Source organism: Typha latifolia, chromosome 5 (genome assembly GCF_019914945.1).
Source record: "Typha latifolia isolate L0001 chromosome 5, TyphaL0001v2, whole genome shotgun sequence".
NCBI classification, from domain to species: domain Eukaryota; kingdom Viridiplantae; phylum Streptophyta; class Magnoliopsida; order Poales; family Typhaceae; genus Typha; species Typha latifolia.
Genome location: NC_133090.1, coordinates 947,108 through 963,946, shown reverse-complemented (window position 1 = coordinate 963,946; position 16,839 = coordinate 947,108). Strand labels below are relative to the sequence as shown.

At 39.3% G+C, this 16,839-nt stretch overlaps 4 protein-coding genes across 6 annotated transcripts; 2 read left to right on the top strand and 2 right to left on the bottom strand.

Moving 5' to 3' along the window:
• Positions 1–514: 514 nt before the first annotated feature.
• On the top strand, positions 515–2,156 carry LOC140788723 (protein ELC-like). Its single transcript, XM_073138125.1, has one exon. It carries the CDS (start codon positions 723–725, stop codon positions 1,956–1,958), a length of 1,236 nt encoding a protein of 411 aa, XP_072994226.1. The 5' UTR covers positions 515–722; the 3' UTR covers positions 1,959–2,156.
• Positions 2,157–3,820: 1,664 nt separating this feature from the next.
• On the bottom strand, positions 3,821–6,005 carry LOC140789367 (APO protein 3, mitochondrial-like). Its single transcript, XM_073139035.1, has 3 exons — positions 5,605–6,005; positions 5,089–5,519; positions 3,821–4,451 (listed from the first exon to the last, which is right to left on the bottom strand). The coding sequence occupies exons 1-3, from the start codon at positions 5,937–5,939 to the stop codon at positions 4,042–4,044; spliced, it is 1,176 nt and encodes a 391-aa protein (XP_072995136.1). The 5' UTR covers positions 5,940–6,005; the 3' UTR covers positions 3,821–4,041.
• Positions 6,006–6,115: 110 nt separating this feature from the next.
• On the top strand, positions 6,116–8,964 carry LOC140789368 (small nuclear ribonucleoprotein SmD3b-like). The gene is made up of 5 exons (XM_073139036.1): positions 6,116–6,418; positions 6,944–6,996; positions 7,069–7,135; positions 7,224–7,280; positions 8,572–8,964. Exons 1-5 carry the CDS (start codon positions 6,260–6,262, stop codon positions 8,635–8,637), a joined length of 402 nt encoding a protein of 133 aa, XP_072995137.1. The 5' UTR covers positions 6,116–6,259; the 3' UTR covers positions 8,638–8,964.
• Positions 8,965–9,732: 768 nt separating this feature from the next.
• LOC140789713 (protein LAZ1-like) lies at positions 9,733–16,811 on the bottom strand. Of its 3 annotated transcripts, XM_073139509.1 has the most exons (9): positions 16,074–16,811; positions 15,919–15,975; positions 14,554–14,662; positions 13,572–13,756; positions 13,401–13,489; positions 12,622–12,678; positions 11,654–11,915; positions 10,975–11,226; positions 9,733–10,446 (listed from the first exon to the last, which is right to left on the bottom strand). In XM_073139509.1, exons 1-9 carry the CDS (start codon positions 16,221–16,223, stop codon positions 10,093–10,095), a joined length of 1,515 nt encoding a protein of 504 aa, XP_072995610.1. In that variant the 5' UTR covers positions 16,224–16,811; the 3' UTR covers positions 9,733–10,092. The 3 variants fall into 3 exon arrangements, 2 of the variants coding, with proteins under 2 accessions (XP_072995610.1, XP_072995612.1); XR_012109238.1 differs by lacking the exon at positions 12,622–12,678 and having other exon boundaries at positions 10,975–11,231; XM_073139511.1 differs by lacking the exon at positions 12,622–12,678.
• Positions 16,812–16,839: the final 28 nt, after the last annotated feature.

Here is a 16,839-nt window from a genome sequence, read left to right as displayed (position 1 = left end):
AATATTGTAACAAGTCTTAAGAGCACATAAGCAATATTAACTAAGAAGAGACAAGTTTTTTTTTATAAAGTACTCACTCAACTTTTGATCTATTTATTTACAAGTAAAATGTTTAAATCTTATATAGGTAAAAAAAAAACTTAGCTACTAATATTCATAAATATCTTATCTAGATATTTAGAAGGCTAAAAACAAGATCAAGAATGACTATCCTTATCCTTATCGATCCAATGATGGATAAGCTCAAGACTTATCTAACCGTAGATAAGCTCAAGTAATTACTATTAAATTGCTTATACTCTTAGACACTCTTGGTACTTCGATTTTAACTAAATTTTTTGAGTCGTGATAGTTAGCTCTCTAAAATTAAAAAAAGAAAAGAAAAAAGAAAAGAAAAAGGCTCCGCCCACTGTTGTTAGGCTGGACTTAAAAATCCCGGCCCACGGTAGCTGCGTAGTATCCATGGCCTTCATTGAAGGGCCATTAATAGGCCTACATACACTAACACGGACGACCCAAAATTTATCCCTAATCCATTAGAATTGAGAAGATTCGGAGAAAATAGAAACCTTCTCCGGTCAATCGAGATTCTTCGAGCAGAAGGCAGAAACACCAATACGCTGCTCCTCTCTGTTACCCCCCCTCCCCCGAGGAGCTAATCCTACTCCATCGCCTTCCTCTCGAGATTCGAGACTCGATCGATCGTCGCATCCCATCCGTCCATGGCTCCTCCTCCATCTCCTCCAATCCCTTCCAACCCCGGCGCCCAATACGCGCAGCAGTTCCTCACCACCGCGCTCTCTCAGCGGGGCCCCTCCTCCCTCCCCTACATCGAGGATGTCAAGTGGCTCATCCGCAACCACCTCGTCGCCCTCGCCGACGCCTTCCCTTCCCTCCACCCCAAGTCCGCCCTCTTCACCCACAACGATGGCCGCGCCGCCCTCCTTCTCCAGGCCGACGGCACCATACCCATCGTCTTCTCCGGTGTCGTCTACAACATCCCCGCTGTCGTCTGGCTCCCCGAGAACTACCCCCGGGGTCCGCCCCTCGTCTTCCTCTCCCCCACCCGCGACATGCTCATCAAGCCCCACCACCCCCACGTCGACCGGTCCGGCCACGTCGTCGTCCCCTACCTCCGCTCCTGGGTCTTCCCCTCCTCCAACCTCGTCGACCTCGTCCGATCACTCTCCCACCTCTTCGGCCAGGATCCCCCTCTCTACACCCGGCAATCCACCCCGAACCCTAACCCTAACCCTAACCCTAACCCTAACCCTAACCCTAACCCTAACCCTACCCCTACTCCTAGCCCTAATCCTAATCCCCCCCCTTCCCCTTCCCGGATCTACTCTTCTTCCTCCTCTCCCGCTGCCGCTCTCTCTCCCTCGCCCTACCGCTACCCGACCGAGGACCCCGCCGACGTCTTCCGCCGCAACGCGATCTCCAAGATCGTTGACACGGCGCATGCTGACATGGGCGCGCTGCGGAGATCGCGCGAGGCAGAGATGGAGGGGCTCTTCGCCACGCAGGCCGAGCTACGCCGGCGGCAGGAGGAGCTTTCGAAGGGAGTGAGAGATATGGTGGAGGAGAAGGAAGGATTGGAGCAGCAGCTGCAGCTGGTGCTGATGAATACGGATGTGGTGGAGGGCTGGGTGAGGGAGAACGAAGGGAGGAGGAGGAGGGAGGTGGATGTAGACCAGGCGTTCGAGCCCGCAGATGGGCTGTCGCGGCAGATGCTGGAGTGCACGGCAGCGGATTTAGCGGTGGAGGACACGATCTATGCCCTCGATAAGGCTGTGCAGGAGGGGCAAGTTCCGGTGGATGGGTACTTGAAGAGCGTGAGGGCAATGGCGAGGGAGCAGTTCTTTCATCGCGCTTTGTCGGCTAGGGTTCGGGCTGCGCAGGTGCAGGCGCAGGTCAGCAACATGGCGGCGAGGGTGGCACAGTTTGTTAATAATTGACTCTGCAATTGGTATCACTGCTTCTTCTATCTCTGTTATTGCTCTGTTATGGTTCGGAGATTAATACTGGATTATAAATCTTGATTAGTAAGTTTTACTGTGTCAATAAGAGCGATTACTTTTGTTTGATACTAGCTTTTATGGTTGTGATTTTGCTTATGCTACATATAAATTGATTCATAATATTGTTTATTGGAAGAGCTTGGTGTATTTCATTTTATTATTCTTGACACTGGTTACTGGCGCCAAGGAGCATTACTAGAATGTAAATTAAGGGGCTGTATACATGCTGTTCTCATTATGATGTTACAATCATTCTTGATCCATTCTTTCTCATGTTTTGGTGACAAATGTATCAAGTATGCTCCTGGACAATCCAGTATGTGAATTATGTGTCTCTGCTATCATGTGAACTATCACCAGCACACCAGATTAGGTGTAATCTGGGAAGTTTCTTCAACATTTGCAGTGTGTTGATGGTCATGTTTGTGTTAGTCTGTTTTTAATTCTTGTCCCTGCGGTGGATAGTGACATATTCATCCCTTTTGTCTTGTATTCAATGAGCTTATGCAAAAGGGAAATGTCTGTGTCAGCTGGAGACCTCAAATTATGAGTAATTAGTTTATGGTGCCTTATCTTAGCATAGTTTTTCTTGATATTATTTCATACATTATTGCTGCAAAATAATTTGATCCAACCTATTTATTTTTTATTATGGAACTAATCTTGCTCGAATTTGGATAAGGCATTAGTTTATAATGTCTCTCTTAATTTTGTTCTTGATTGCGAAAAGATGTCCTAACCTGCATGTCTCTACTCTATCGAGCAACACAAGGGGAACCATTTGCAAGATAGATAAGCCTCCTCCTGTGTTATATCTTTATTAAGCCTCATGACTACTGAGGTATATACCTTGGTGACCCTTGCATAGAGACGCCAGTTTTGAGTAAGCCTCATGTGATCTCTTTGGAAAATCTGATTACCTTACAATAGGATATTAGAGTATTTTCTATGCATCAACAATGGCTTCAGGTCACCCCTACGTTTTCATTCCTCAGTGCAGTTTCTTAGATGTGAAAAAGATTGAATAGTAATTCTATTTGCTTAATTCCTGAGTAGAATCTTATTATATGTGGTTTGGCCTCTGAATATTGACTGCTGCTCTATGGAATGTTAGCTCTCTCCTCTTACTGCACATATATTATTGTACTATAGTACGAGTTTGATTTTGCCTTATAATATTTGTATTGATGTGTATAGACATGTATAGGCATATTACATCTAGACACTTTATGTTATAGGAATCTAATTCTGAAATCCCCATTAATCATCATGATATACAAATCAAATGATTCTTTATTTATAGGTACTTTACATATTGGATCTCAAAGAACGGCGGTGATCTTCGATTAGTATTAGTATGATTTGTTGTAGAGTTCCTCTTGTTTGTGGAAATCTCAAGTGCCAAATATTGTGTCAGGCGTCCCCTTGAATACATAGGGGCATGCCAATACTCTGTGCATCTGCAGATGGATTCAACAAGGTTGCACTGGGATGGCACACTCAATAGTAGTGATCCATTTCTGCATCAGGGCTGATTCTCTTTTGGATCAGCAGGACAATCTTCATTGGCAAATTAGCATAATTACTCACAAATATAAAAAATGTTGACATAGGTGATTAAGTTTCACCTCTATTTCTTTTCGTTATTTTTGGTAGCATGTTGTTTGGTTATGCTATTGTTACAGAAATGATTTGTGATCTCATATTATACTATGTATTGCGTATCCCTTTGTCTTGATTGTGTGTTTCAACTAAATAGAGTCAGGCCTAGGAGAACATTGTTAAGATGATGCACAACATTGTTTCTGTGTGCCAACGAATTGAAGAATCCACCAAGATAGGTTAATTGTACAGTCTTCGCCCCATAATCACTGCAATGCCCAACTACACAAGAAGACATTACTCTCTCGCCTCCTCTCTAGTTTACATCTATCAGAAGACATTACCACCTCATCTGACAACCTTATACATACGAACACAATTAAGTGCCATGCTACTAATTAAGACTTGAGCTCATATTTCACACTGCCAACTTCTCTTCATCCACTTCAGGTAGTGTGACATCCTCCCTCATAAGCACACTGTATTCCTCTCCAACATCGGCACCAGCTTGCGCGAACAGCTCCACCGTTGCGGGTACCTTACCGTAATATGCCCTTAGCTCATCAACAAGAGGGCTACCGTGTCGCGGGTCAGGTACATGCCACACGTAAACTGGCGGCACCAAATCGTCGATGCTAGCTTCTTGCCATGCGTGCTGTCCGTGGCGCATCTGGTGCTTGTAAGCCTGGCATATCCTCGCCCGATGTCCCTTGGGTCCTACTTGCACTTCAGGGCAAAATCCACATGTTTGGACAGCATATTTCTTCATGAGCTTTGTAGCACCTGCACGCATCTTCTCCCATTCCTTCATACCTTGCCTGGCTAGATCTACAAAGGAGTTTATACATCTTGACATGTTAGATATATCTGGAATACTACGAGAATTACCGCCAGTAAACATTCTTATCCATATAAGGATCTAGTCAAAGCCATTAATTCATAAGACCAACATGACTGACACCATGCAAGCATTGCAACTTCAACCAGGTGTTGGTTTCATCTAACAAACTATCCTTTGTTCCCTGCCCAAAATAACTAGGTTAAAAGTACTTCTTGTAGCTCTATATGATCGATCTCCTGCAATGACCAAAAGAAAATCACTACATGTCGCATATCGTTCTCCTGTTCCATTCTCACTTGGAAGGATAAGTATGGCATTATAGAAGAAATATACAGACAAATATACATCTCTTTGGGCAACTTATTTACATAGTAGATGCAATTAATCAGACATAACATATACCTGGGTCAACACCGAAGCTAAGCGACCATCTTACTGTCCTAGGACAAGTATATCTACTACAGTTTCATAAGCTGCAACAAAAAGATTAGCATATGTGATCTCTTATCTATCATTTTTATTGTCCAAACAAATTAGATTTGGGTAACCTCATCTAAATAAGAGCAGCACAAATGCACATAGTGCTAAATAAGATTAAGAATAGTAGTAGTTTAAAAAACAAACCTTGAAGATTGTCATCTGATGAGAATGACTGTGAAACACAATTTACTGTCTTCGTCTTCCTCCGCCAAAACCCAGATGGTTCAATATCCTTACCATGAGAATAATCCCGCGGATACTTCCTCTCGAAATCTATCATCTTCCCTGCGATATTGTAAACTGGAATTACACGTCTCTTTGTCGGGTACTCTGCAACATCCACCCCAGCTTGAATGCAGAGCTCAACAATAGCCGGAATCCGATCAACTTGTAGCCTTTCCTCGTGAGAAACCGCCCTACCCAATCTGTCATAGAGATGAAAAGACTCTGCATTTGGAAGAACATCTTCTACCCCTCCTTTAACCCAATTGTGCTCCTTTGTGGGCAGACTCCCAGCAACATTGCAAGTGCGAATCCGGTGAGGAATTCTTCCCACGTGTACTTCTCCACACACACTGCACTGGAATTTGTTGTCAAAAAACGAGATTTTTTTTTCTCTCTCGCAAGTAGTAAAATTTGAGAATAAGATTGAAGTTTCACCAGCAGGAGTGGACAGGGATGGATTCGACGACTCGCGAGGCGCAGCGGACGAGACGGGTTCTTGCATCGAACACCTCGTGGGCGACCGGGACCAAGTTCTTGACCAGGAGGCCGTTCTCGGGCGGGCGAAGCGTGATCTCGCGCACCTCGTGCCGCGCCTTGCGATCCAACCTCGCCTTGCGCTTGAGATCGTTGATGCTTGTGACGAGAGGCTTCCGCTCTGATCGACAGAGCTGCCTTGGGAGGTCGGCGGAGCACGAAGAGGTGGTGGAGAGGAAGGATTGGAGTACTAAAATTTTGTTACTTGAGAGTCTTCGAGTCGGTCTTGAGAGCATGGCGTATGTTGCTATTGCTCGCGAGAGCCCTACTCTTCTTCCCTCCTCTTCTACTTCGCAAGCGAGAAGGTCGGATTCGAATATTTTTCTCATTTATTTATAATAAGTACAAAGGACAGGGTGCGAAATGAAAATAGCAAGCTTCATCTAAATCGGGTCGGATACGATCAGTTTTCGGGTACTTCCGACCCGTTTTCTACCCTAACTAGGGTTTAAGAGCCAAGAAGAAATCCAATTCCAAAGCTTTCACCACTGCAGCTTCTCCTGGGTTTAGGGAAGGCGAAGAGAAGAGAAGGCGAAGAGAGAGGGAGAGAGGCGAGATGAGTCGAAGCTTGGGGATACCGGTGAAGCTTCTACACGAGGCGGCGGGGCATGTGGTGACGGTGGAGATGAAGAATGGCGAGCTTTATCGCGGGAACATGGTGGAGTGCGAGGATAACTGGAACTGCCAGCTCGAGGGCATCACCTACACCGCCAAGGTATCTCTCTCTTTGGTATCTCTTCTCTTTCCTTTTCAAATTTCGACGCTTCTATCTCTGGATCTAGGGTTAGGGTTTGTTTTACCTCTTGGTTTAGATCTGGTTTGGAGATTGAGAAGCAATATTGTGGCTACGATGCATCCGATTTTTTTTTTCCAATTTTAGTTTTGACTTGTTTGAGATGTTTAAATATACTGAAATTTCGTCAAAATAGTGATCTTGTCTTGGTATTTGACAGGGAAGAAAGAATCCCTACAAGCTACTCTAAGCATATACGGATATTTAGATAGCAAAAAATATAAGATTTAAGCCTTGTTGATGTACTTCACAAGGCCAGACTGATTACTTCAACTTATGGCCTTATGGAATACTTTATAATTCTTTTCAGTATGCTTCTCTTTTGAGTCCAAAGTCACGGCTATCATTTTTTATGGCTCAAGCACTTGGCCTTCAAAGCTTAACTAGATACTTTGGTATTTTACAATTAGTAAGTATCAATCTTGAAATTTTTTCCTCCTTTTGTAGGATGGGAAAGTATCGCAACTTGAGCATGTTTTCATTCGGGGGAGCAAAGTTAGGTATGTTTATTTTATCCAGAAGTGTATGTATATGATATCAATTAGATGTTGCCTAAATGTCTTCTATTGTAGGTTTATGGTGATTCCTGATATGCTAAAAAATGCTCCAATGTTCAAACGCTTGGATGCAAGAATCAGGGTATAAGTTTATATTGTCTTATTTATTTCACCAATAAACTTGTTTTTTATCATACTATAGGTTATGATAAAATTGTTGTTTCATGAAGGGCAAAGGCTCTGCTATTGGAGTGGGCCGTGGTCGTGCAGTTGCTATGCGTGCTAGGGTAAGTCATGCTTTCTCAGCGGCTTATTTCATTTCTGTTATGATCACCAATTTATGCTTAGATTAATGGGATCAGTTAGTGAAGATTCAATTGTGTCTTGGATTACATATTGATGATATTCTAGTATTTCCAAAAGCTCCACAATCAGAAATGGGTTTTCTTTACTTGATATTGGTCTCACTCTTCATTTTACAAATTTCTTTCTTGTGGGGTTATTCCAATAAATTAAGATTTCACTAAAAGGTCATTGTATTATACATGACATTGTCTTTTGGGCGACATTTGCTCATATTGTAAACACTTTGTCGATAAACTGTTTCTTCATGTACTTATTTTTATTTTCACCATCTCAGTCCAGTGTGTTGTTGTTGTTGTCATTTCAGACTTTTGATTTGTGAGCTTCATTTAATGTTAATATACATAGTGAACAACTTAATCATGTTGGGTGCATTGAGGAACATTGTTCATATGATCTATTGATTATGGCTTCTTCGTCTACCACAGGGATTCCTTTTGGACTGGTTCTGCTTCTTGTATATTCTCCCTTTTATCTAGGACTTTCAAGCATTTCGGCTTGATCTGCTAATAATTATTGTTTCCTTGTACCAGGATCTCGGCTTGATCTGCTAAATTCACACAGCCTTCTCACACCCCCCAAAAAAATTAAGAATAATGATAAAATAGTATCATTTTTATTAACTCAATGATGGATCAGAAGTGGTCCAGCATCAACTAAAATTGGTTCATTATCACTGAGAGGTAAAAATTGCCCAGTTTCTGCTAGGTACATATACAGGAAATGGAGAGGGAAGATGAGTTTTTTGGGAACAATATGGGTCCAATATAAGAAGAGTAAAGTATCCCTGAAAAATTATTGGAAACCTCACAACGTTTGTTGACAATGGCATAAGAAGCTTTTGCACTCCAAGAAGTTAGGAGAAAATATTACTACTTGAAAAGAAACAAGAAAATAACACTGACCCCTTGAGATGCCTTACATAGGGTGAGAATCACAAATTGAGAATGAATTGCTAGAGCATAAAAAGGGTGAAAAGATACAAGTACTTGGGTGTTCCTAATTAGTAAAATTTGAACTAGTCCAGCCTATATTGGTAACCGAGGCACATATGGTCAATCGTTGGATTAAGAGCATACCTTGTGTTTAAGTTGGTTGTTTTTCTTTCTTCCTTTGGATTGGATATTCTTTTTAAAGATGTATGTAGCTTTGCCTGAGTATAGCGGTTGTAGCCTGCTGCTTCCCTTCTGAACTATTTACTGTCTTCTAATGCAGGCTCAAGCTGGTGGTAGGGGTGGCGGTCCTGGTGGTCGGGGTGGTGCACCTCCTGTAAGGAGGTAGTCCCCTACAGCAGTCCTTCCTCATCTGACACTAGTTGCTGTATGGAGAAGCCCCATCAATGCTCATCTTAGGGAAGGTTGTCCAGATGCTTATTTGATAGACCTTGACTCAACAAGTCCTTGTTACTCTTGGCGTCTTTTCAGCATACATGTATCTCCTGAGCAGTTGTACTGTTATTACTGTTACCCAGATCATCTTGTATTTTGTTAACGTCTTTTGGTAGCTTTAAATATTGTCAACCAGACCATGTTCCAAGTTTGATTTTGCTATGTGCACAAAACAACTTCAATTACAGTAATGAATTGCAAGCATACAAACTTCTTAGTACTTATTTTCAAGTTAAATTATTGATGTTAGATTCTTCTATAGTGTTACTTTGAGAAACTGAGGCCTTATAGTCAACAGAAGGAATGAAAAGGATGACCAGTTGCATCTAATTGGGTTCACAGTACTTTTCTGACAATTTTTTCTGGCATAAATCTGCAGGTCAACTTCTCGTTAGATATTCTAACAAAAAGCTGCATGAAGTACCAATTTATCACTGTGATAGTTTTGCTGATGCTTGTAATGTTCATCTTGGGTCTCACTGGCAATACATACATTGGTATGGCCTGATGCTTGTGTATGCATTAGTTGGTAGATACAATTGAAAACCTTGGCAAATTAACTCTCCTGTATGCTTGCTTGAAATGTGATTGGTTGCATTTGTTTCTCGAGTCTATAATCACAGGTTACACAGTTAATCCACATGATGCATGTAGATAAATAGCTTCACAATATTGACTTGGGAGTATTACCGCATTGCTACTGAGTATCACTATATTCCAATTTTACATCGTTGGCAAAAAAAATTCCCAAAAATTAATAGCCATCTTAAAGTGCAACTTGTTACCTTCTACTTATATTATATGACAAACATAATGGCCCCTTTGTTATAATTAAGAACAATGAACAGGGACCAGAATACCACTTCACAACTTCCACAATCAAAATAAAACCCTTCAGTTGCTGGAGAAATCTATAAAAAATTCTGAGCAGGTACTATCTAGTGAAATAAATGCAACTGAAGGATGAATATATTAAGAGGGCAAGCCATGAAAGAAAATTTTAAATATACTGGATGTCATTGCCGTGACAATAGCAGATGTACATCATTTATTTGATTTGGGGGATGTACAGTATCCATTTGCTTTTGAAAGAGTGACACCAGGCTGTGCAAATTCATTGAGCATCAACGTCAATGATTGTTCCTAAATTGTCGCTAATTCTCCATCTATATCTATGTAATACATCTATGGGAATAAATTTTGCTCGAGAGCTCAATGGGGTGAAGGAATGGCAAGGGAAAAGGCCGAAACCTTCAATTGTAGACCGCAGTGGAAGTGAAATTCTAATATCTTGGCAACTCTCATATCTCCATCAAAGAGTACTTCATCCACCTGGATAACTTGATTCTCAATCCTTTGAAGCCCACCTTTGGCCCCGGATTTCATATCCACCATAACTGTGATCACTGCTCTCTCCCCCACTTCCTGCACTGGTATATCCTGATTTTCTGCGATGTTTTCTTCCTCTCAAGGCCTCACTATTGCTGAAATTTGCATTTAAGAGAGGATCGTCTATTCCACGAATCACTCTCCTAGTAGGTGATGCCGAGCCAATGCAACTATCATCCTTGATCCTCTTCTTCTCCTTTTCATGCTTCTTCATGTTCTGAGATATCCTGTGTAGCTTCTCGTTAAACCGTGTGAAACCTTTCTCCATTGGCTCCACTGCATGGCTGACAGTGAACTTCAAGTCATTTACAATCTGCAAAATATCAGGCTTTATGAATTACCAAAATATACATAGCAAGGATTTCTGTTCCCTGTGTACTAGTATTGCAAATAGGTTCAAGGGAAAATTCTTTGAGGAAGCTTAGAAGCCTAAAACAAAGATATTCTGCAGTGAAATTTTCTGAGGAGGGTTCTTAGAAGCCTAAACAACTAGTTCGGTCATCAATCAAGTAAATAACCAATCACTTTATATCTCATAATATGCATAAAGTATTTTATTATTATCTTTTACCACTTGGATGTTTGTTAAATTTAATGAGAAACTGAACGAGCTAAAATAAGAAACAGAACAATTTAAAAAACTGAAAACTGACAAACCAACTGAACTAGATTGTCCAATTTGAGAATATACTTTTACGATGGTCTGAATTGTAGGATACTTGGAAGTGTAGGTTGAGAAATTAAGATGGCAAACTTTGATAGTAGGATTCTTTACCGAAGAGAACAGTAACATATTATAATTATAGTCCATCATGGAGAGAAAGAGAGAGAGTGATCTTACATATTCTCCTCCTCCGAGAACAACATCACGGACGCTTTCTCTTATGGCTGTTCCACTCCTGACATCAGCACTAGGCTGGGGAAGTCTAAGCTTTGTAGGCCGTTCACTATCCCTAACCTCGTCAGGGTCCAAGGGGCAGTCAATGGAAGCATAATCCCCAAGAACTGAAATACTTCCAGGAATGCGGTCACCCATTAGCTCATATGGTTTGGCAGGGAACACATAGAGGTGAACAATAGAAGCAACACCAATCTGTGCTGGAAGACAGACGGGTCTGTTAGAGTTCCATCAGCCTTAGTGCCGATATATATTCTTCCAAAAAAAAAGAACATAACAGAATTCTCCCAAATGTAACAGATAAATTTCAGAGTACAGAATAACAGCTATAAATGCATAACACAATTGTGTACTGTTATTGGCAATGACGGATCTCAAACTAAGAATACATATTCTGATACTAAAATATAAGAGTTACTCAGCATTCTAGAATGCAAAACCTTAAAAGAATAATCAGACACTGAGTACCGGCAAATGCCAACCAGCACAGGAAAAGAAGATGCTAAGGCTTTAGATACCAATTTTACCATTTGAGACAGATTAACTATAAATAGAAGCATGCTTCTGATATCTATATGGTGACTAACTACTCATGAATTTGAGATCTTAGATAAATGATTACCTCTATGCAGATGATGAAGTCTTGAATACTTGACTTGAATTGTAGCCCTTGAGCTATAGGGCTTTTCAATAAGCCCCAGCTGTAAAGCAACGCAATTGCCACACCTTGCCACCAGGTCAAAAAGACAATTGATTTGAATACTAGGAACTTTGGCAGAGGTTTAATATGTGCCAGTTCATCCTTTATAGCAGCATAGAATTGAACTAGGCAGTATAGTGCCCATGATTGACTGAAATTTAGTACCACGGCCATATAAAGGTACCTAGAAAATTGATTAAGCATTTAATGACAACACTTCAAGATATCAGACTCCAGAAATTTTGCATCAAAGGTGATGACAAGGTTAACACCTGTATAGATGAGTTCATTGGATGCAGGCATGATACTATCAGCAATAGAAATAGAAACAATACATGCAACAACAAAATGCTGATACAATTTAAGTAGTATATTAAATTGTATTTTATTGTCCACAGACACTCTTTATTCTCAAAATGATCTTATGTCTCAGGACATATTTTTACTCAACAAACTGGTAAAAGCTTTTCAAAAATCTTCATTTAAAATTCATGTGACTAAAAGAAAAAAAAAAAAGATAGCATTTTGGAAATTCATATTTTATGGAATAATATTACATTTTGGAGAAATAGATAGAATTTTCTAATAGGAAGTTAGCATTAACCTAGTAAACAAGGTTAAGAAAATAGTGCCATGCTTTGGAGAGATCAAGGTACTAAATTTTCTTTTACCATGACATGAATTCTTGAATCACTCACTTTAGTTGTTAAGGTAGGGGGGGAACCTAATGATAAATTTTGAGAAGCAATGTTAGATGAGAAATTAAGGTGGCTAATCCTGCTCCAAATAATCAAGGGAGAAGAAAAGAGATGATTGGAAGTAGCTAATTCTTCATTATTCAAGAAAAAAAAGCCACAAAATCATAGCAGAAGCTCTCACTCCCATCTCACCTGAAGCACCTCTCACTTAGACCTTGAGATACTCCCCACGTTGTGAGAGCAGAAAAGCTGCATACTTCAGGGTGACATTTATCAGAAAATGAAATAAGACAAAAGGGTGACATCTGCCAGAAGAATTGTTTCCTGTTTCCTTCGCATAAGATTTCTTACCATTCACCCAAGGTTGCATTTAACCCTTCTCTCTCACAATTAGGATATCTCAACATTAAGGAATATCCTTCAGTTTCTCTTTGCATTTGAGCTTGGTACTACCATGTATCTTGTACATTTTAAACTACTTACTAATATACAGATTTCAAAGTTTCATATTCTGCTGATCATACAAAAAAAACTAGAGCATAATATAGACAATTGTTTATTCCATGTGTGTCTATGCATCCTATGTCTAGCAGCTTATATAATAAGTGCCTAAAGATGTCCCCAATCCACAACAAATGTGAGGTAGGAAAATAACTGCCAATCATGATTTACACAGCATCCAATGTCATGAAAGTCAATGAGCAGCCAAAGTAAATGGGGAACAACGATACCATGGAACTTATTATTCCAGAATCTTATATAATGCAGACTTACCAGGAGTCCAGGAGATAAAAAAAAATGTTTCAAACAAAAACTAAACAAATATATAATTATCACAGTTATAGCATGGCAGAGGTAAATGCAGACAGATCTATGAATCTCTTTTTATTACTATAGTTAGTAAAAGAAGTATTATATAAAACATGCCTGTTTCTCATTTTAAACTATAAACTTTATAAAGTATCTCTTACCCGCAGTCCCATTTGAACTCTCCTTCACAATATACCCCAAAAGCTTCAAGGATCACAGCTAAAATAGCAGTTACACTCTTTATTATCATCTGTGCAAAGTGAAGAGAATTGGATCAACCTAAATTCGCTGTTGTATATAACAGAAATCATAATGGGAAATAGCTAACATACATATTGGACAATTCCAAACTTAATAACCAAATAAAACCATTCTCCTAGCCTCCATGGCTTTAGAATATAATTCATTGGAAATGGATGCTTTATTATTCCCCTTTCAGAAGCATGGTCTAGAAGTGGAGTATCCAAGCTTGCACCACCCTCCCTCTTCAAGAACTCAATAGTTCTCTCTTCCCCACCTAGATAAATAAGATTGTAATTTGTGATAGAAGTTACAAGAAACTATTATTTATAAGAAAGAAAGCAACTAAAGAAAACGTACTAAGATATATCAGATTATAAAAGTTCTGGAGGACCTAAGAATGTTAATTAATGGCACCTGACTTAACCATGTATAATACATATGTCATGGACCAGTGGTAGGCCAATATATGTTAAGAATGCATCAATAGTATGTGCATGACATTAGAAGAAAGCAGGAATCAAAACATTAGATGGAGATAATAAATTTTATGCCCTTGTTCTTAGGTTAAAATTCAAATCATTTCCTTGAAATCTCACTTGTGACACTAGCCTATTGACAGATGTTACTTTTAATGCAAAAGGACCATAATGCTCTTTTAATTTACAATAACTAATTGAAAAAATAGACTTTCCTTGTAAAAACACTGATAAGTCTTACACTGCTTTCATCCCAAATCCGTTTCATATCTTTACTTTGGGATTGCAAACATCCCAAATAAAAATAAGATAATTGGAGAAAAGTCAGAAAATTGGTAATTATGGTAGGTAATTGTTTTTACCATCATATTTGAAAAAAAAAAACTAATAGTTTCATGTAGTTCAGAACCACAACAGAGTTAAGTGTTACAAATGAACGTTCATAGCAGCACACTGAACTTTAGTCGAACATAGTGTGGAAAATGTATTCTCCCCTAACTTGAAAATTGAAAAAGACTTAAGTTCTAATAATCTTCTTATGCAGTGAAAATAATACTGGAGATGCTAAAACTAGAGCTCTTTAGGAGAGGCATACCTAAGCAAGCAACTAGATATCGCCCAAAACAGTACATGGCAAAGGCCTCGTAACAATCTCGTAATATCTCAATATCAACACTTATTGATGGATTCACCAGTGATATATACTGCAAGAAGAACATAGAATTGGCTCAGTAGATCATCAGACAGAACACATAGCAATTGATAAATTAAATTCGGGCCACCCAAAGCTGAACGAGTATCCATTATCCAAGAGGACCAAGACTCTAGGCAAAAAAATTTAGATAACTTTCCTTACTAGTTAAACTAAATGACAACAAAAGATGGTAGAGAGCAATAATACCTTTCATTATGTTAATGATACCAAAAAAAAGATTCTACATCTAGATGTCACATAACCCACTAATTGCCAAAGTAAATCCGGTTACTAGAAGAGAAGGATAATGAAACACAAAACCGCACATTTACCATAACCAAATACCCCTCCAAAAAAAATTGGAGAACTGCCACAATCAGAAGGGGCTCATCTTGTCAATGTCAAATAATAAGCTAATATATATTTCATGCGTACTTTGATATGATGACTACATGCATGATGGGTCAAAAAAAATAAGGTAACTCATGATAGATGATATAATTCTAACATGAGAGGCTCATGAATTGACATGATAAATAGTATTAGAAAGTATCAATTACAAGAATGCCCCAATTAAGAATCCCAATTCCCAATAAATATCACCATCTTATAAGTCTACAACACTCAGCAAAGTTACGATAAAGTTTTTGTTTAGAAGATTAGTATAACATTTGAACTTAGTTTTGCTATGAATATGTATAACATTAGCAGATAATGTATTTAAGACTTCAACTATTGCCAATCATGGATTGCCTTACTATGTGATGGTGCCTTGCCTGCCAGAGGTTGTAACCTAACATGACATGAAAGTATATTATCCCCATAGTTCTGATGTATGGTTATCTGATAAGGTAATTGTATATGCACAACTTTCCTTTGAACCCATTAATACGAGCTATTTTTTGGGCTTTACTGGCATATAATTCTGTTGGAGTCTAATAAGACCAAATTCTTAAGCTTGATTTACATTCTCTTGATTTCTTTGTTATCATACTTGCATATGAAGCAAATTTGTATAATGCCTCTCCAAGAGTAAGGCATGTTGCATTCACAGCACTAGCTGTTCAGTTCAGCCAATCTGTCTCTGAATGATGTAAGATCAAAATTTCAAAAACTTGTTATCTTACATCTATATGATTACAACTCCAAACAAAAGAAAAAGAAAAGGAAAAAGAAAAAGAAAACCAGGCAACTAAATCAAGTTCATTACTTATTCTTGTGAAACCTCACATGTAACTCCCAAGCGATAGAAGTTAAAACTCTTACCGACTCAACAGCATAGCAAGGTACCATTAGAATAACACCAATTAGAAACTTCTGCTCCTGAAAAGTAAAAGCGGAAGAGAACTACAAGATCAAGAGAAATCCATCCGAACAAAAAAATTTTACATAAAGTCAATTGAAATTTAAAGAAGTCGAACCTCAGGATTCTTGTATGCCGAGAGGTGATTGAATAGGAGAAATATCGACAGCAAGAGCGAAATTGCTACAAATAAACCAGCAATAATTGTGGCCCATATGGGTGGGGAGTAGGACAAAAGCCTCAGATACAACACCTCTGTTATCTTCATACTCTTTTTATAACTCAATTCATCACTGAACTAACTAAAGAAACCCTAAACCGAAAAATCGCGAGTGATCCAACCAAAAATACCCCTTTTCCATCCGAATGTACAAAAAAGATGCAATTTTTCTCTGAATCATCTAAAATTCACAAAAAAAATTATGCAAAAAGATGGGATTTTGCATGTCGAAATCCGACAACGGGAACAAAAAGCCCTAGAACGGAAACATTTGATAAAAGAACCCGGAGTCAAGATCCTAAATTGATCCAAGATTTACTGGGAGGTGAAAATTTTAGGGCAAAAACATAGAGCAATGACACGAATCAAGCCAAGGAATAAGGGAGAGAGAGAGAGAGAGAGAGAGAGAGAGAGAGAGAGAGAGAGGATTTGAAAGATACGACGAGGGCATCTCACATTAGATCGAAATCTTTGGAGTTGATGAGGAGACACTAGAAGCGCCTGATGGTCGGACGCCTACCGTCCGATCTTGATCCGACGGACCAACAGGGATCGGAGAGTGTAAGGATAATATAATAAAGAGGAATACCATCACAAACAACTACCGGTCCAAATGGAGAAATCAGCACTTCTCCCTCTCCTTTTCTTCACTTTTTTTTCTTGA